At 37.0% G+C, this 20,892-nt stretch overlaps 1 protein-coding gene and 1 long non-coding RNA gene across 3 annotated transcripts in view; one reads left to right on the top strand and one right to left on the bottom strand.

Annotated features, from left to right (window-relative positions):
- The window catches only part of LOC147652672 (uncharacterized), a 109,420-nt gene that overhangs the window by 66,488 nt on the left and 22,040 nt on the right, over nt 1-20,892 (bottom strand). The gene's annotated exons all lie outside the window — the stretch shown is intronic.
- On the top strand, nt 1,627-20,604 carry LOC147652673 (uncharacterized). Of its 2 annotated transcripts, XM_086893527.1 has the most exons (5): nt 1,649-1,919; nt 2,141-2,223; nt 6,442-6,634; nt 12,714-12,822; nt 19,193-20,604. In XM_086893527.1, the coding sequence occupies exons 1-5, from the start codon at nt 1,913-1,915 to the stop codon at nt 19,263-19,265; spliced, it is 465 nt and encodes a 154-aa protein (XP_086749653.1). In that variant the 5' UTR covers nt 1,649-1,912; the 3' UTR covers nt 19,266-20,604. The 2 variants fall into 2 exon arrangements, with proteins under 2 accessions (XP_086749654.1, XP_086749653.1); XM_086893528.1 differs by lacking the exon at nt 19,193-20,604 and having other exon boundaries at nt 1,627-1,919; nt 12,714-16,321.

The raw sequence follows: 20,892 nt of genomic DNA, 5'->3' as shown, positions 1-20,892 counted from the left end.
TTGGCATCATGGTTAGTATTTGGCTGTGCAATAAAGGTGAATAGAAAAGTGACTGTCAATTTAGGGGGTATTCTGCACAGTTGACAGTGATTTGTTTAGATAAATATTGTTCAGTCTCAAATAAAATCGTGGTTTATGGAATACAGATGCTTTTCTCTACTCATACTAGAAGTTAGTAGCCATGGCCATTTTTTGTAAGTGAGATTACTATTTTTCAGTAGATTATCCTATTATTGTTTTCCCTTATTACCAAAGAAGCAGTGGAATTCAGTAATTGGTAAATGCCTCTTAGCTGATAGCTATAGATACTGTTTTAAACAAAATAAAGTTAGAAATATATTGCAGCAAAGCAAAGATCAGTCTGAATGTTCTCACCACCAAAAACATTTCAGATTTCAGAAAGGATTTTAGCAAGTCAGCCTTGGTATAAATGAAAGAGATTAAAAGACTGTCCAAAAAGATGTTCAAAAGTTTGACTTGCTGTTGTCCAATAACACAGGCAAATTCAAATCAGTGCTGCCATTGTAAGATCTTCTGTGTGCAGGAGTACCTCCTACACTATTATAATATATATGTGTGGCTATACCTAAAATACATGAATCACTGTTTTAACTAATTCAAGTATCTATTCACAATGGCAAAGTTCTTGCATTTGTTTGACAGTGAAGCCCACATACATCATGTAGTTTTACCTCTGAAAATTTCTCCTAAAAATTGAAGAGAATAATAAGACGGTGGTAACTCTGGAGCAATTTATCAGGAAAAAAAAAAAAAAAAAGCAAGTATTGTGTTCCTTTTCATTATATGACACTTAAAATATCACTGAACCAGTTTCTCCATCCTTTGCTGTACCAAGAGTTCATTTAGATTGGAAATTCTTAATGAACACCTGTTGCATCTCTCAAAACAAGCATAGGTTTCATCCTAGATTACGTCCTCCAAAAATAACACACAATGTTTAGTTATTAGAGAGCTTTCACGTGTTTGAGAAAGGAATTGTGCTGGGAGGAAAGAGACTCACAGAATTTCATGGAAAGGATGATTAATTTTGGTTTTGAACTGTGTTTTGAATCCCTCTTTGAGTCTAGCAATGACAATGGGGCACACAAGTGGTTGTTTGGCACTTATATTTCTAGTGTATGTTGATCCACGGGATAGATGATCTGCAGAAGACTTTTCTACGTTCTTCCCAGTTGTCACTAGTTATTATTTAGCATGATCCAGCCACATGTCTTCAGCAAGTTTTCCTTCATTGTTATCTGGATGGAAGCTCTCTTCTGATTCCCTCAGCCCTGAAAGAATTCCCAGAGGGCTTTAAGGCTTCTACATCTCCCTGTCATTAATAATAACTGATTATCTTTCTCTTAAAGCACATTCCTGATCCACTCCAGCACATCCAACTCCTTCCTTCCTTCCTTCCTTCCTTCCTTCCTTCCTTCCTTCCTTCCTTCCTTCCTTCCTTCCTTCCTTCCTTCCTTCCTTCCTTCCTTCCTTCCTTCCTTCCTTCCTTCCGCACTTCCGCACTTCCGCACTTCCGCACTTCCGCACTTCCGCACTTCCGCACTTCCTTCCTTCCGCACTTCCTTCCGCACTTCCGCACTTCCGCACTTCCGCACTTCCTTCCGCACTTCCTTCCGCACTTCCTTCCGCACTTCCTTCCGCACTTCCTTCCTTCCTTCCGCACTTCCTTCCGCACTTCCTTCCGCACTTCCTTCCGCACTTCCTTCCGCACTTCCTTCCGCACTTCCTTCCTCCCTCCCTCCCCCACTTCCTTCCACACTTCCTTCCCTCCTTCCGCACTTCTTTCCACACTTCCTTCCTTCTGCATTTCCTTCCGCACTTTTGCACTTCCTTCCTGTTTCCTTCTTTCATATAAAGACATTTTTTCCCTCATCTCTGTTAGAAACTGCAGATGGCAGGTGTGGCAGTAAAGAATTTCCCCTATGAACTTCAGCTTTTTTATACCTACTCAGAACTCCTTGCCTTTTAGAAAGCTTGCTTTCTATGCCTTGCTTTCCATCTCCTTTTTTCACCAATTTACTCTTTAGGACCCCAATACAGTTCTATTATTTATACTACAATTGAAAAAACAAGTACTTCTAGTATTTATCATCATCTCTCATTGTCTTCTTTTCACTAGCTCCTATTGATTTCTGCAATTACAGTGTTTGCAAGTCTGCCACAATTCAAGGCAATGGTGTGGTACTATTCCAGATACCCAAGGTATCACCGAAAAGTTGCTGTTTTCATTGCATTGTCAAGTTAACATTTCTGTGTTATACCACTGAAAATTCCAGTTTCTAAATATCATAATGACAGAGGACCTGGCTTCTACTCAAATTGGAGTAATTACTCCTTGACTACTGAAAATTATTCATTTGAATTCTCAGTGGATAAAGGAAATCCCCATCCATTGTTCTGAACAGTGAGCTTAACAATCAACCAGTATAAAATAGCTATTCACTTAAAAATACTGAAAATCTGGAATATTTTATTGCTGCTGTATTTTTCTCAGTGCTGCTTAATTTCAGACCCATCAGAGACTATAATTCATAGGGAAATGAACTGCTGCTTCCAGTCCATACCTTATAAAACAGTTACACTGCAACTGTCTCCTTTCTGCTGCTTTTATTCAAGACAGAATCCCAGAGGAACTACTCTAAACAGGTGCTCCTAGGACACAGAAGGGAAGCAGTCAGACCTTTTGGTAGGAAATGAAGTAGATGAACCTAATGTAATTTCTCAAGGTGAGACGTTCTAGACAGATATCAGAATTAAAAATAAAAGCACTGTTGACAATCTAGATACTCATGCTAGAGGTGTGCTCAAGTAGTGAATGCCAATTATTAGCAGCATTTGAATTAACAATGACAATGTCCCAAAGGAGATTTACTTCTTCTCTGTTTCTTTAAATTCAAAATGCCATTCAAGAGATGAACAAAGGGCTTTGTTGGAGAAGAAAACATTTTAAAGAGTACAAAGCAGGTATAAAGAGCTGTGGTTCTCCTAGGATATTTTGTTTGTCAATTCTAAACTCGCTCAAGCTCTAAACTTACACAAGCAAGCACTGAAGTCAAAGAGACAGTTTTGCCCTTTGACTCTCTGTTTGCCACTTCAGGATCCCAAGCCAGCTCAGATTCCCTTGTAAAAGAAGGACATTCACTCTCTGAGAGCTCTCACTGGGTGTGCCCTGCTCTACAGAAAGGTTTTTATAATTCATGGGCATCTCCTGTTTAACCACTTTGTCTAATGTAGGGTAACAGATTGTAGATTTTTAAGCCTTCAGAACCACATGAGCAGCGTGAATTTGAGGAAGTTAGACACCAGATATCCCAAAAGTCCAGATACCCTCTTGTTTTTACCAGAATAGGCTGCTACACTGGTTATAATTAGGCAGCACAAATATAATTAATAATTATATTATCTGATATATATATTTATATAATTCTATTACATATATATTTATACTTATATATTTATACAAATTATGTGTTTATATTATATTTTATATCATTTATAATATATAAACATATGACACAACTAATCTATTAATGGAAAGTTTTGCTTACAATAAATCTTAAAAACAACTAATCTTAGCTAAAAGAAAAGTTTTGCTTTGTTGGGAGTTAAAGCAGCATAAAGGTCATTCACAAAGAAAATACCAGCATACAGGGAAAAGGCCCTTAGCGTGAGTCCCTCACTTTTGAATGTTTCTGATTCATGCCAGATCCTTGCTCTCTTAACTGTAATGGAAATTAAGATATTAATTTTTACTGCCACTCTGCATATGTTTTCTCTCATCTGGTGTACTTAATAATAAAAAGGTTTCCCTCAGACATTTCCCATTTGAAAGAAAGAAATTAAGAAAAAATATCCTTTGCCCACTTCAGGATCTTTATCTTTGTTAGCACAACCTTACATTGGCCCCCTGAAGAACATAAGATGGGTTTTATTGTGCCCTGTAGGGCTTCTACATCCCTAGAATCCTAGGGCAATGGCAGTGGCAAGTTGGCACATTGTAGCAGAAATGTCATTTTTTAATTATGTGGTTCTAAGGGAATCTATTATCTACTGCTGAGATGCTGAAATCAGACGATTTATCTCCAAGGCAGGTCTGTCTACAATCTAGAATATATATCTCTTGTCACTGCAGGAAAATAAATGAAAGGATGTTTTTATTTCTGCTGCCTTATGTTTATAAATTTATTGTTTTAAGTTTTGCAAGCAGATTTGTGGGTGTAGGGTGCTGAGGGGCAGGGTATTAAGTCACATTCTGACTCTTCTCTGGGTTCTCTTGATCTCTCTAGTAGATTGTCAATTGTCAAAAGGGATCTAGTCTCCCTTCAGTCAGGGTGTCATACCCATTCAGGGCAGGCAGGATGTCATACATGTCCTAAAGGGCTCTTGTGCCAACCACAAACTAGCCTGGAAGTCATTGTGCTGAGAGTTCCAGGCACACAAGTGCTGAGAGCACTCTAAAAGTTAACACAAACAAAAAGGCCAGGCACCTTGTTTACCGTAATTAACATAAGTACTAACCTCTGCTTGACATTTCAGGGCAGGTATCTGCAACAATTTGGAAGAACCTTTATTTCTTACACACTAGGTGTTGTTATCTGAATGAATAATGATATATCTACCATATTATTCCAAATGACACTGAATTATTTCTCTTTTTTCTCTAAGTAAATCAAAGTTTAGTACATGGTGTTTGTATTTTTTAATCTGCAAAATTCATTACATGAACCACTCCATGAAGCAGGATCTGAGCTGCCAGCAGTTTGTATCTATTAACGAAGAGGTACATTCCAAGTACTTTTAACACAATCCCACTCAGACATATTTTGAATTAATGTATGCTTTCAGTATCCTATAAAAGTTTACAAAAAAGTTGTAGGGGAGGACAGAGAGAAAGAAGTATCAAATATTCCATCAAAACTGTAATTCTTGCATTGCCCTCTAGTGCACATGTAACAGCATGACACCCTTTTTTTTTAAAAAAAAAAAGTCTTCACACTATAAATTACTAAAATGAAATCTTTAATGTCTTTTGATGGTTTGCTGCATTTAATTTTGACAGAAACATATACAGATATACAGCTTGTTTGAAATACCTTGCCTTCTGGCGAATCTGAAAAACAGTTTCATTCATGTTGCTGGCAGAAATACAGGCCATGTCTGCATTTCAAAACTAAATAAGCATGATTCCAAAGAATCCAGACCCAAAAAACTTCAGTCATCAAAACCACCTGAAATGAAGCATGTATAAAATGGAGGATACCTATATTCTTTACTATATGAGAACAAAGTAAAGTCTTTAGCAGTATGTCATTAGTCTGCATACACTTTTAAAAGCCAACTACCTCCCCCACACAGAGAAAGATCAGCATACACAAGAACACTGGAACCTGCACTGTTGTTAAACTGGACAGAGAATTCACATACCAAGATGAAATCTATCATAAACCATTGTAGAGGCAAATATTTCAGTGACTATGGATTCAAATACCTTGTTACTTAAGTGCTTAGCCAGGAACAACCTCTAAGTTTCAGACCAACCATTTGTGGCTTTATGAATAAACTTCAGGGCATATTCAATACATTTGGAAGAAGTAAATTAAGTATAAATTTCCTCTAGTTTCACATAAATTATCATGGAAAACCCATTTCTGCCTGTAATAAGAGTCCTAGTAAAAGAAAATACTTTGAGAAATATTTAAGAAAAAAAAAATACCAGGTTACAGTAAGGAATATTTTAGAAATCCTTTTTTACTGTTGTACCTGCAAAATGCACTATTGCTAAATTTTGGGTACTACAGTATGAAATGCTTTTGCATTTCAGAGTTTTGAGGATCTTATTTCACCAGCTCTTTAGCATGTAGTCCTTAAAAGCATAATATATTTAGAAGTTTTTATGTTATGTATCACAATATCACAGACAAGAAAATTAATTTTCTTCTCCACCTCTGCCTGGCGAAGTTGTGGACTCTTCATCCCTGGAGATGAAGGGAATCCCCATCCCTCTAGAGAAGGTTAAGGTGTGATTAGATCTAGATAAGCTCTAGGTAAGAGCTGCACAGGGCTCTGAGTAACCTGGTCGCCTGGAAGGTTCCTTGTCCATGGCACAGGGGTTTGAATAGTTGTTACACAGATTCTGTAGAATTATTTGGGTTGGAAGGGACCTCAAAGTTCACCTGGTTACCACTGTGCCACTGACAGGGGCACTTTTCACTAGACCAGGCTTCTCAAAACCCCATCCAAACTGGCCTCAGAACACTTCCAGTGATGGGGCATCAACAACTTTTCTGGGAAACTTGTTCCAGTGCCCACTATCCTAACACTAAAGAATTTCTTTCTAATATTTACTTTAAATCTACTCTCAGTTTCAAGCTCTGTCCTATCACTACATGCCTTTGTGAAATGTCCCTTTCCTGTTTTTAGGCCCCATTTAGGTACTGGAAGGTTGCTGTAAGGTCTCCCTGGAGCCTTCTCTTCCTCAGCCTGAACAACCCCAACTCTCTCAGCCCATCTTCACAGGAGACATGCTCCAGTCCTTTGATCATCATCTTGTTCCTCCTCTTGACTTGCTCCAGCAAGGAGGCCCATGTCCATCCAGAGGTGGATGCAGTTACAGGTAGGGTTTCGTGAGTGGATAAGGGGGCAGAATCATGTCCTTAGATCTGCTGGTCATGCTTCTTTTGGTGAATCCCAGAATATGGGCCAGATACCATTAAGTATTTTTTCAGATCTCTACAGAGAACATGAGGTGAAATTGCAGCACCTCCCCTTGTCAGAATATCACAGCTTATGCTTTCACAGCCAAAGTTACACAGTGATCACTATAAAATCTCATAATTTTTCAGATGCTATTCTCTCATGCAACTGTTAAATACTTGAGTATAGAAGACATAGTTGCATCTGTACAAGCAACACTTTCAGAACAACAAGCACCTGGATAGAATCAAGATTTGAATAGCAGAGGGAAAGAAATGGGATACTATGAAGATACAAGTCTGTAATTGCATTGTGTAAATGGGAAAGCATCTACTATCCTTGTAGCATTAGTGAAAGCACAGCTGCTGAAGGAGCTCATCAAATAAATATATTCCTGGCCTGTGTCCAGCATGATATGCAGTTTGCCGCTACTGAAGTCAAGAAAAAAAATTATACACCACTTTAATAATGTCAGACTTTTATTATGGTGTGACACTGCTATGCTGATAATCTTATTTCTGTATTTGTATAGCAATCTTTATCAAAGACAACTTCTGGACAACTTTTGAGAATTAATTTTGTTCTTATATCTCCATGTAAATGCAGGATGCAGATGTGCTTGGGTCTACCTCATTGTTTTGTATGAAGCTGTTCCTGTAGTAATAACAGTTCCTACCTCACCAATTTAATTTCTCAGGATTCTGATACTCTTGTTCCTAATGCTTCATGATTTTTTTCTGGACCCATAACCCAGAAATTCTAAAATAATGATAGCAAGGTTAGCATAGTTACAGTTCATCATAACCACAGAATAAAAATAGTCAATTTTTAAATTAATGCTTGAAAATATGTTGGCATATAGCTGTTAATGGATCATGAGAGATAATTGAGACTTTGATCAATTTCCCTGTTCACAGCTTTGGAACAACCCTACCAAGAAGCCAGAAATAAAAATCTTAGCATTGTCCTGCCTGCCAGGCACAGCCCTTTAGCCACTGCTGGCTAGCTTTTGATTTTCAGTCCACAAATCTTTTCACAAGGCAGAAAATTGTCATCAAGCCGACATGGGACAGGCAAGGGGTTTTTTTTTATTTAAAAAACCCAAATGAGCAGTATGTGATAAAACTTTCAATTTGGTTATCACAGAATTACTTTCTTACATTGAAATATATATAACTACTTGTTTAAAAATCTCTCATTCTTTGGGCTTACAATGTCATCCTCACAAAACCTGACTCTAATCACAGTAGATTACCACCACATTTGTTCCCTGCATTTCAGGGTCTCCTTCTTAAGCCTGCCTCTGCCACCCCAGGAAAGCAGGATAAAAACAGATAGACATCATGATTGGAAAATGGTCCTGACTACAGAGCTGCTATCTGTGTTATGGAGATGCTTAGTTTCACATGCCATTTATGTGGTTTCACCTTCTCTTTCCACATAACACACTGTGTTGACTTTGACTGGGGTAGAGTTAATTTTCTGCATAGTGGTTGGTATGGGGTTATGCTTTGTAGTTGTGGTGGAAACAGTGTTGAAAATTCAGGGATGTTTTAATCATTGCTGAGCAGGACTTACAGCGTCAAGGTCTTTCCTACTCCCTACCCCATCCCACCATAGAGTAGGCTGGGGGTGCACAAGGAACTGGGAGGAGACACAGCCAGGAAAACTGACCCAAATTGACCAAAGAGATACTCCAGACCTTATCACATCATTCTTAGTGTATAAAGCTGGGGGAAGAACCAAGAAGTGGGGGAAATTTGGAGCGATGGTATGTATACTCCGAAGTCATCATTACACAGGATGAGGCTCTGCCTTTGCTGGGACAGCTGAACACCTGCCTGACCATGGGAAGTGGTGAATTAATTCCCTGGTTTGCCTTGCTGGAATGTGTGGCCTCTGATTTACTTTTTAAACTGTCTGTATCTCAACACTGGAGTTTTCTCACTTTTAGTCTTCTGATTCACTCCCCCATCCCACTGCAGTCAGTGGCTCTGTGGGGCTCAGTTGCTGGCTGGAGTTAAACTATGACATATACAAGTAGCAGAAAAGATGTCACTGATTCAAGATATAGCTACTGCTTTCATTACCTTATGCAACTGTTTTTTCTCTCTGTTTCAAAGGCCAGTATATTGCATGATCACTGGAAAAATCGTGTCTTGATGTTTTTTCTGGAAAATTATTTCAGTCTTCCAGACTCACAGCATTCACACCTTGTAGCTCTATAAATTCCTTTCAATCAGAGGCAGCTTATATCATTGAAGTGGAAACTCAGCAACACTAGAAAACTAGATGAAAAGTGCTCAGAGAAGCCGATTAAAATAAAAAAGTCATAGTTCAATAATCTGAAATAATGAATTTCTTCTTCAGAACATCCTGAATGGTTTGAAGTCTTCTGTGACTGATCATGAATGCATCAACACTTAAGGTCTCGAGGGTTACTCCTTTTTGTATACCTGTGTTGTTGTTAGCTTTATTTTAGGTCGGTTTATTACTGGTTTGGGGGGTTTTGGCAGGGTAGCTGTTGTTGACTTGATTGTCTTGGATCTTCCTGTGTGTGTGTTTATTGGTTTTAATTTTTGTCTACTAATCTTCAAAACGTTAAGGTTGCTTTCCCATCCACCCCAAACTGGGGCAAAGACTTGAAATACTGCTGTTATTTTGTGAATCAAAAGGCTAGCAATAAGCATTCAGCCAGAAATTTTTCTTATCCTGTACTTTACAGACTGTGTTCTGCCTTCTGAATCTGAGCAAGTCACAGAACCACACAGTAAGTTGAGTTAGAAGAGACTCGCAAGGATCATCAAGTCCAACTCCCAGCACAGCACCATCCCCAAGGAACACACCATGAGCCCAAGAGCACTGAACTCTGTCAGGCTTGGTTCTGTGACCACTTCCCTGGGGAGCCTGTTCCAGTGCCCAACCACCCTCTGGGTCAAGAACCTTCTTCTAATATCCAACCTAAACCTTCCCTGACACATCTTCAGGCCATTCCTTTGGGTCCTGTCACTGGTCACCAGAGAGAAGAGATCAGTGCCTGCCCCTCCTCTTCCCCTCATGAGGAAGCTGTAACTGCAGTGAGACGTCACTCAGCCTCCCCTCAGCCTCCTCCAGGCTGAACAGACCAGGCTGAAATGACCTCAGTCACTCATGTGGGCCCTCAAGGCCCTTCACCATCTTTGCTGCCCTCCTCTGGACACTCTCTAATAGCTCTATATCTTTCTTATATCATAGTCACCAAAACTGCTCACAGTATTCAAGGTGAAGACACACACCTAATTCAAGCACATAACTTTGTCACCTAAATTAGACTTCTGGCAACCTTATCCAGAAAAGACAAACACTTTCTGTAACTAAGCCAGACCTTTCATATTCTGGAGTAATTTTAAGAGGAACATCAATTTTCCTTTGCTATTCCTTGATTTCTTTCCCTATGTTTTCATTCCCTGTTTAAATTCATCCTGGGATATTCATGGACCATAACCCAGATTTACAAACTTTATCTCTGAGACATTCAGAGTACATAACTTTATGATATGTCATAGTTTTCTTTTCCTGAAATCCTTACACTTTGTTTTTCTTCTCATGAAAGTAAAACATTGGCTTAACAATAATAATGAAAAAAATAATAATGACTTTTTGAACCATAGTATTTCCCTCTACAACAACACTTTGACTCTACCAGTATTCCCACTGATGTATTCTTTTTTTTTCCATAGAAATGGATTCTTGGCTAACTGATTTTGCTAATGTGCCTTTCATTGGCATCCAAATTTGCTTCAGCATGTTATGGGAAAGTAGCTTAAAAATGGATTTTATTATTCTATTCTTTTAAGCAACTGACTTATCCAGGCCAAAATCAAAAGTGCTTGGTATGAGGTTTATCTTAGACAAGGATTTCTTCTTTATCCTGTTGAATATCAATCTCTCATTAAGGATTACTGAAATGCTTGGTTGAACTCATGTTGCAAAATAAGTTCCTGGTGAAATCAGGCTCAACAAAAGCTAATGAAAAGTGAGAAATGTAAAAACAGTGTACATAAGATCACACAATGAAAAAATATATGTGGTACACATACACTGGATTTTCTAAGTACTGGTATCTGATTCTAAGACACTAAGGAGAAAGCATAGCCAGAAACAAATTAATGCTCCCAAAGAACTGCTCGGTGACAGTGAGGTCCACATAAACATCAGGATGAGACATATGGCATTGTACTAGCTGAAAAAGAGATCCAGATCTAATCCTAGGTGTTTACACACCAGCCCCTGTGGATATATGGAAGACAAAAATCCCTGATAAAAAATATCTGTCCATGTCTGTCAAGTTGCTCATGATTTGCACTGGAGCAAGGCAGACAGGAAATTCCTCTGTAGGTTTTGTTTATATGGACTCTTTTTCTTCTGTGCAAGACTCCATTCTCAATTTTGCTCTTAGACAAATTTACCTTCTTAAGTAAGTTATTTTATCTGTCAAACCCCTACACAGACATTGACATCTAATTATTCAAATTTTGCATGGATGATGACAAAACAAAAGAGATGATGGGACATGCAGAAAAAGATTTGAGTTTGAGATTTTCTTTCACTCTATCTCTATCAGTCTAGGAACCTGACAGTTACTGTACATAGAAATATCATAGAGGTATCCCAAATACTGACAGCATGCCCCTGCCACCTAAGAATTATAATGTTATATTATTTGCTTGACCCTATAAAGTCCAGCAGTGCTTTTTTTGCCTTTTTTTTGCCTTTTTTTTTTCTCTCCCCCTACAATTTTTTTCATGTGTAAGTGAAGCAGAAAATATTTGAAAGATTATTTCATAGGGAAAAAAACTGATCCAGTTGCCTTCAGAAGAGGTGTTCCTCAGGTTCCCACAGGTTCCTCAGAAACTTAAAATTTCCTCAAGTTTTTCATTCAGCTCCACAGGGACACAGCCAAATCTGGCAGACTGAGATGCAGAGAAACCTGAAGACTTCTTACCTGACAGAGCACACGGAACAAACAGATCCTGGGAAAATAATTAGCACCTCCATGTATTTTGTCACCGTAGCTTTTCCTCTAGATAATTTCTAAAACAACTTCCAAGCATCATCAAAATAAATATTAATGCATTTTTCAAGCACATGAGTACTAAAATCAAGCCTAAGTGTTTCCTCCAACAGAGAGGAAAGGGCTTTTCTGCACTGGTGAGAAATTTCTGCAGAAGGTTATTTTGTAAAAGACAGTACAAACCCCAGGAGTCTAATATCTCTTTAGCATTAGCCTTCACTGAGAAGACCAGCAGCAATGAAATTGTTAACGTAACTGAGGGGAGTGAAATGAGTTGTTCTACATATATTATATGGATAAATAGAAATCCAGGTTAAAAAAGATGCAGCATTATTCCAACTTATGGCAACTACACTCCCATATGATATAAGTTGTTTAAAGCTATTTAGTATGATTCCTAATCATAGTACTTATATTTTAAAAAAAACCAAAACAAGAGAACAAAACCTTGTTGAAAATTAGGGGCTTAGGTGGCACAGAACAGTGAGTTTCTCAAAATACTGGAACAAAATAATCATATTCTTTCTAGTAAGCTTAAAAAAGATAGGACATTAGTAGCAGTTGGTGTCGGCTAATCAGAAAGAGATTGTGGCAAACCAATCAAAATTCCTTACATAATATGTTATTCTATTATAAATAAAGAGGTAACATTAGTTGTTTTAAACTTGAGTTTCAACAACCCTCTATCATTATTCATATAGCTATCATATTATCATATCTATTATATTAACATATCAGTATTTCCAAAAGCATGCCAAGAGACCTGAATGAAGGTGTCAGGTAGAAGCCACGTGCTGAAAAACCACAGTCACCTGGTAGCTACCAGTTGTTAAGAAATACCAAATTAGAAGAGGTATTAATCAGAAACCCAGACAGCTCTGTTTTGAGCTGTTTATCTTTAATAACTTGAATGATTGAATAGATGGTCCTCTGATTATTTTTACAGGCAATGCACAAGACAAGGAGAAGGTGAAGAATCTAAAAGGATTTTCATTTCAAATAATCCTGACAAACTGCAGAAGACAAAAGATTGCGTACATGAATAGGAACAAACAGTAAGCTATTTTTAAAAGACCACTGGCAAGAATACTATCACATTCTTCTTTTTTCCTTTTTTTTTTTCTTTAATAACTTTTTTTTCTCTAATAACTTTCTTTTCTCATTCCAAAGAGTTTCTCACAATGTCATCTGTAAAAATAGTCCTAGTGAAACTGCCTTCTTTGAAATATACTTATCTGTGTCATTAATATCAATGAATTCTCACTTGCTTGTAAGGGGCAGAGAAACTCACCTTTAAATACAAAAAGACTCTGTAATTATAGCAGACCACAGTCAGAAGGAGTTGTTACATTCTCTCTTGCCCACATTTTTCCCTCCTGGGGTTTGACTATGTGAGATAAAACAACACTCCAAAATTTGCAGGTTCTAAGAGATGAGAAATGCTAAAGATCAAATATTATGTTGTCAGATGGTGAGATGGTGACATGATACCAGAAATCACTAAAGAATGGAACAAACTGGAGAGAGTGGGACAGGACAAGACAGAAAAAGGGACAGGGACATGTACAAGGACATTAAGGGACAGCTTCATGTACAAAAATACACCAAAAGAAACCCAGTGTATCTTTGAAGCAACTGTCTGAAACAGCAAGGTTGAAATAAGGGAAAACATTTTTAAAAATGAAACGTTGGGGAAAGCAAAAGCAGAAAACATTGTGATAATAGATAATGGAAATAAATAAGCTGAACTTAGACTGAGACATATGTAGGTAATTATGAAGACTGAAGTCTGATCAGTAAGTAGGGACTCATTTTCTGGACTGATACAAAGTAGTATGTAAAAAGTTCCACGGGAAAAGATATGTCCTCTATGCTGCATGACAGTATGTTAAACTTTTGCTGGGCAGCAGATTACAAACTGGACTGTCAATGTCCAATAACTAAAAGAGAACCCCTATTTGCTCTGGAACAGAAATAAAATATCATCTCACTTTGTGACATGAAAGTCCTTTTGCTACAGTTTTTGGAAGGTGCACAGCAAGGTCACTGAAATCAGTACTCTCTCCAATGTGCCATCAATGTTTATTTTTAATTTGGGACTGGTGAATAAAGATTTAATGGGATTTTAATGGCCTGTTGGACACACTTCAGTGTCCAGAGATGTGGCATCATATCCAGGAGTGTCGTTATCTGGATTAATTATCAATAGCAGGCAGTTATCATTAGAGAGAAGTGAAAATGAAAGAGGTAGTAAATGAAATTTACAGGGCAGAGATGCTCATAAATAAATAAATAACATCAGAGATTCACCAATGGATACTTCAAAATCAATTTCTGTTTGATATTTTGCATTACATCTGCCACTTCTTTTGCTGCTCCAGAATCTGTAGTGACTGAAATATTTCCCTCGCCAGCTAGTATAAACTCCTTCTTCATAATTGTAGCTGTACAACTATATATTATATACAAAATTAGTATCCAAATTTGCTTTTTAATGTCATCAACCGGTTAATGTGAAACCTTGAGAAGACTGCATTAGCTTAACCAGTAAATATTTTATAATGTAAAAAGGGACCCTTGCTGATAAGTCTTTAACAAATGATAGTTAATGTTTGAGTGCCTTATTTAAGACATGACTGATAAATCCTACTGCAAATATGGGCTATCCTGAGTGATACAGAGCATCTTGAATGTGACCTAATGTCTAAATGGTAGTTCCACTGATGTAAATTATATTCAATTTTATGCATTGATGCACTTGAAAAAAAACCAACATTCTTTAAGGTTTTTTGACTGTCCAAGACTTTTATATAAATCTCGAATTTATGAATGTTTAATCAATCAAAATTCAGCAAGATTTGTCTTAATATAGGCAAAAGCACTATTAAGAGTGAAAAGAAGGCAGGTTGTCATCCTCAAGATGGTGAGATCTATTGTGGGAAAAAAAAAAATCAGAAAGGATTTAGGATTAATCTAACTACTTCATATTGTGTGAGCTGCAGGACTTTAATAAAAAGATAAATCAAATATTCCACCTGTCTGTAAACATCTGGGCATACATGTGAAACTAATGAGACAATATTAAAAGGAAACAAAAAATTGATACAGTATTTACCTTCTTAAATATTCAATCCCCACTTTCAAAATCTGGGTTGTGTGTTCAGAACTTGACAAATAGTATTTAATTATATGCCCTGTCTCTGTTTGTTCTGCTGTCTCTCTGGAAAAGTATTGAAGAACCACCTTTAACACAAACAGATAAAAATTTCATCAGTGGATCTCTGTATAGTGTAACAACAATTCACTGAGATAAAAACTATCTTCTCCTTCTGCAATGTATACCCTACTTTAGAGGGAATATGATGAATTGTTCCCTAAATACACAGGAGAAGTTCAATGCTGCAGATCAGAGGAGGTATGCCAAGAAAATTAAATGTCTGCCCCACCAGCAATTTGTTCAGAGTTTGAGGAACCTTCCCAAGACCACATCAGTCAGCACTTTGCTGCCAAACTAACACAACTTCTCAGTTTTATTTTTGTCTCCGCTAATACAAGGCAATTGAAGACACTGAAAGCTAAGACTGGTGGTGGTTGGTGCAGAGTTATTTAATTTTTTCTTGCTTCTGAGCAGCAAAGGTAAACAGATGCACTAGAGAAGCCAGAAATGTTTCTGAGCTAAAATAAGGCAAATTATGATTATAGAGAATTTTTCACTTAAGAACCTTAAAATTACTGTGCTAATGCTAGGCTAAATCCAAAGCAAAAATTAATTTCAGGTCCAGATTACCTAATTATGCCTCATATAGCAAAGAGGACCTCAGATACTAAGATCTGTCAAACCAACCAAAACCTCAGTACTGAACACAAACAGCTCATCTAATTCTTTTTTATGAGCAATTCCTATCTTTGTGGCAATCTGAAACAGCACAGCAGATCTGCAAACTCTCACAAGGCCATGTTTTTGACATCTGCTCTACTTTTTCATTACCAAATTCTTTTAAGAATCTGGCCCATTTAGTGCTTAACAAAAGAAAAGGACTATAAATAAATTCTGCCACTTATTTCCCCTTTGCTGAGAGATGAAGATGGTTGACCTCCCAAGGATTCTATATAAATGCTGATTTTATCTAGCAGCAGGTCCTTGACCTTGGTGAGGGTGACAATTACTCTGATCAAAAGGATGAAAATGGCTGACAGACAAAAAGGGACTTCTTCCACCAGAGATCCATAGGTCATCAAAAATGAGAGATCAAAATGAACTACACTAAGGAAATTTTGAATTTAAATGAAAAGGAAATCTAGAGCTAGGAATGAATAATTTAGATTAGAAAAGTGAGGAAAATTCCCCTTCCGCTTGTCCACATGTGTCTGAGTTTGAGATCCCGCATCTCTGGCTTATTTCAGTTTTATTTTAAAGCTATTTTCTCAAGCAAAGACAATGTTAGCAATGATTGTATATATCCATAAATGATCATATAGAATATAATTCAGTTATTTTAAATTATACTGTTTCTTTAATTAAGCTTTTTAGAAATAAATTATAATACATATTTATATTTGTATTTATATCATACTAACATATGCAATTTTTTTTTAGTATCTGATTCCTAAGTACATTTGAGTGCAAATATGCATTATTTGTGCCGTGGGCAACTACGATAAATTTTTGAATTAAAACATATCTGGAAAACGTAGAAAACCTATACTAGAAATACTGTAATTAAATCTAGTTTTCATTGAATCTTATTTTTATGCAGTTTATATGTTAGAGTTACATTTGCTGGAGTCCTCTTTAAATTATAGTATTGTCTCAGTATTCAATGTTTGTAACTTATAATCACTGATGGGTGATTATGAACAAAAGCAGTGGCTCTCTTTTAAATCATCAACATCATCAAGTCTATAACATCCCTGAGCTTGCCATAGTTGACTATGGAGAATATTGATTCCATTTACTCTGGAGAAAATTCCCAGATGACAAGCAAGGTAACTTCACCTTTTCTAAATTCCCTCCTTACTATCCACAGCATGTATCAAATCTCTCTGAGCTGTGAGCTGAAAGCAGGAGTCGCTACATGATTTTACAAAATAGCACAGTTAGAGCATACCTGGCTGGGAAGCAGTCAGGTTGGCGAGGACAGTCTGCTTAGGGTTCCTTCTGCAGACTCCCATCAAAAGCAATTGGAGATTTAGTCATGGCATGCTCTTTTCTGACCAGATCTTCAGCTACAGCAAATCTGTTTAACAGCACAGAAAACTTTTTCATAGGCTGCACACTGAAAATAGAAGAGATCAAGCTACCCACCTGTATACTTGGCTGTTGTATTAGAATTAGAAAGACAGTCTAGACAGACTAGAAAATATTCTTCTCATCATATCACTATTTCAGGGTCCATAAAATTGTCTCCCTGATTTTACTAAATATCTGTGTGCACTGTTCTGTGGCACAGCTGGCTGTGTGTTTGAGACAAGCTTGTGTAGCAGCTGACAGCTTTTGATGAGTGAAGAAGAAAAATAACTCTAAGTACTTAATGAAACAAATATAAATAGGGTTGAATATATGCTGAACTTAAAATACATATAATACAATAAAGGGGAAGTGAAAAAGTCTTTAATTTTCTGTTCTTCATATGAATCTTAAAGCTCAATACAGTAGGAACATGTAGGTCAGAAGTTATTTTGAAATACCAAGGCAGTGAAAAGAACACAGCTTTTTGTCAAGCAGCATAGTGATTTGCAGTGAATTAGCAAGGGATGAGCAATCATCAACAATGGAGTAAATATATTCATGCAGCCAGTGGGCACTTTATCCAGATGCTTGTCGAGGTGCATTGATGGCCTGTACTGTTTCTATGCACACATCAGGATTACAGAGCTGATGCACAAATGGCAATTGATGCACTCATGGCTTTTCTGATTACATGGAATTTTACCTCTCAAGTGTCTTTTGTTTCATGTAGTCCACTGTGATTTTGATTTGCAAGCTTCAGTCTTTGTATAACTTTTAGACCGAATAAGTGAGACAGAAGTTACTTTTAAAAATTAAATAAAGCTACACTCTAACTGCATAAAGTTACACTCCAGCTAGTATCATGTCTTCAAACCATAGGCTTTGAATTTCAGTCTGGATTTCTTCCACTCCTTTCCAAAAGTTTGTGAAATAAATGAGAAAATTTTTCAGCTCTGAGAAACATCCCATTAACCAAAATTCACTGAAAGTATGTGAAATACATACAACCAACTTAAAAGTTGTGGTCCACACCTGCATCAGAGATGACCTGACTATTTTATGAATTCTATGCTTACACATTTCTCTTTTTCCTGTGTCATCCTCAAAACACAGTTTACATAAAAACCCTGACATATTTACGTCATTCCTTCATTGTTCCAGCAGCAAATGTGTGATGCACAATAAGCAAAGTTTTGAAAACAGCAGGTAATCTTCATGTTTTCCATGGACAGTCTGTATCTATGGCTAATTTATTACTAGATCTCCCACTCATTAATGATACAGAAGGCTACCTGATGCAGCTTCATCCAGAGTCATGATATGTTTTGAGAGAAGACCATTTGAGAAATCTCCCTAGCTTTCTTTCTACCTGGTATTTTGCTTTTCTGATTTATAATGGTCTTGTCCAATGGGTAATGGGACTGATGCTCACTTGCCTTAGTAAAAGGCTGCTTGAAAGACTATAAAGTTAATTTACTGAAATATAATTAGCACTACTATTAATTTTTACCATGCTTACCATCATCGGTTTTCATGCCACAGATTCAATTTACAACGAACTGAACAACACTGGGAGACATTTGTATTAATTCATCTGGTTCTTCTCTCCTGTAGTAAATCATACTGTAGGGCCCTGAACACCAAGAGTGAGCAAGAGAACAAAGATTTTTTGAAATATATATGTCCTTGATCTTATTTAAGTCATTTACTTTGGCAAAGCCTGCCAATTTCAAGGCCTGAAAGTTGAACTCTGCTTAAACAGAAAATGAATGCAGCGGGTCCCACAGTAATTCAGGCATGCCACTCCAATTATGGTCTCAAAATCTAAATGGAAGGGTTTCTGCAGGTATTCCCTATTGACCTTCCAGGGCACCTCTGATCATTCCTCTTATTCCATATAAGTTTACCCCAGTGGAATCCACTTATCCATCAGCTTAAACTTACACTACTGGTAATTTAGTGTGTTGGTGATAATTAAAAAAAAAATGCACCCTGTAGCACTCCACAGGTTATTTGTCTGCCAAGTCTGACTTACTTGATTTTTTTACACTTTCATAGTACCCAAGAATGAAAAAATGATTTTTTACAATTTTCGGAATAGCTCAAGGAAAGAAAAAATATACTTTTAGAAATACATCTGCTTTACTTCAGAAATTGATTTATTTCTAGTATAAAAAATTGTCTTAATTTTACAGACTGGCAGAGAGACAGAGGGAGCCCAGTACCCAGATCTGCAGAAATATCTCGATGCTTAATCACCACCATTAAATCACAGCCATTTGCAGAGTGCATTAAGCAGCGTAAGTACTGCACAAGTAAGCGCAGTTTAGAATCTCACTCTGGGAGTCACAAAAGCAAATGAAATGTGTGAAGATGCAGTAGTCTAATGGGCATTGAGAAATCATCACCTAATCCTCAGTACCTGAAAACTCACCCAGTCACCTCCATCCCTTCTCCACTGTGTATCACAGGAAAGGCTAGTGTGAGTATTCTTTACATCAGGAACAGACAAAGAGCATGCAAATCTTGTGAGGCACTGCAGTTACACACTCTCTGAGCAGGAGTTTTAAAAATTCTAGTCCTGTAATTAGGCTCCAAAGCTTATGACGAGTTTCTGCTAGCTCTAGGCTTAAGGAACATCTCAAGATCCCGCAGAAAGGCTAGATCTCGGGTGTTTAAGCTGCAAAGCATCCCACCACTACTTTAGTAGGGAAAAAAGAGACATATAGAAGTCTTCTGCAAATTGGATGTCCCCAGTACTGCATCTGGTGGGAGTGTTCTCCCCCAGATGCAGTAATGTAGATACTGCATAGAAAGAAGAAACAAGTGTTTGTGAGAACTTTAATAATTATCTTTAGTGTGCTCTTCTCCAGTGTAAATCTGACTTCCATTGTTTATTCTCACATGATCTGGTTGTCATCATTGAAAGAACCATCTCTCCTCTTGCTTCTAACATCTGGAGTTACATTCCTATATTTCCTTACCTCACTAACACTTCACCTCTTTTCTGAATTTCTGCTATGAAATCTTTTCTCAGTTGCATTCTCCCTCCCTCTGCTTCTCTTATTTTCTACCAAAATTCTCTTATTTTCTACTTCTCTCATTTTGTTCAGTACATGGACAGCAACCACTAACTGCAAAAGCACATTTAAGAGCATAAAGAAGGCAAGCATTTTTTTCAGGTTTTTCACTTGTTTCTATATGAATGTATACAAAGCTGCCTTTATTCATTTACCTGTACTTAAAAGCATATGCTGACAAATCACCATCTATGAAAAAAAACCCCAAAAACCTTGGGAGATTTCTGTACTCATATCACAACACTTACCCACATTTCTCCCACCATGAAATATGTGTGCAAGTTTCCACACATACATATGAATATAGAAAAGTCAGAGCTGTCACAATTAACAATTAATTCAAACTGTGTACTCAAACTTTTATGAAATATGTATCATTAAAGCACAGGTTAAACACATATGTCACAGCTGTTTAAAAAATAAGAAAATCCAGGAACTTATAAGAAAAATATGTCATAGCTAAAATAATAAAATAAATACCCTTCCAGATGAACACCATTCATTAAAAAAGCAAACAAAAAAACAAACTTGGAGAAACTGTGTGTAGAAGTTTTTATTTAGGTACAGTTTCAGTGTTACTTAAGTTCAAGTATATTTGAATGAATTTGGAAAATATTGCTTGATAATTAGTCTCTTTCTTTACAGATAGAATGAAACAGTTGAAATGAGAGAAGAATGAGGGGGTTTAGTGTATACATTTCAAAACTACTCTATCAATATATTTCAGTATGTATTTAAACCTAAGTTTGAGCTGCCTTGTTTATTTAAGTAGTACATTTAACTTTTTTAAGTGTTGGGTTGTTCAGCTATGCAAA

The sequence above is a fragment of the Cyanistes caeruleus genome, chromosome 6, assembly GCF_971803275.1.
Source record: "Cyanistes caeruleus chromosome 6, bCyaCae1.hap1.1, whole genome shotgun sequence".
In the NCBI taxonomy this organism is placed as follows: Eukaryota; Metazoa; Chordata; class Aves; order Passeriformes; family Paridae; genus Cyanistes; species Cyanistes caeruleus.
The sequence above is the reverse complement of the archived record's forward strand: the minus strand, read 5'-3'. Positions and strand labels throughout refer to the sequence as shown.

Excerpts from the sequence above, each read along its gene's own strand:
- LOC147652673 (XM_086893527.1), top strand. Across the intron at positions 2,224-6,441 it reads TACTATTCCAGATACCCAAG|GCCCCATTTAGGTACTGGAA; the intron begins GTATCACCGAAA and ends TCCTGTTTTTAG. Across the intron at positions 6,635-12,713 it reads AGAGGTGGATGCAGTTACAG|GCAATGCACAAGACAAGGAG; the intron begins GTAGGGTTTCGT and ends TTATTTTTACAG.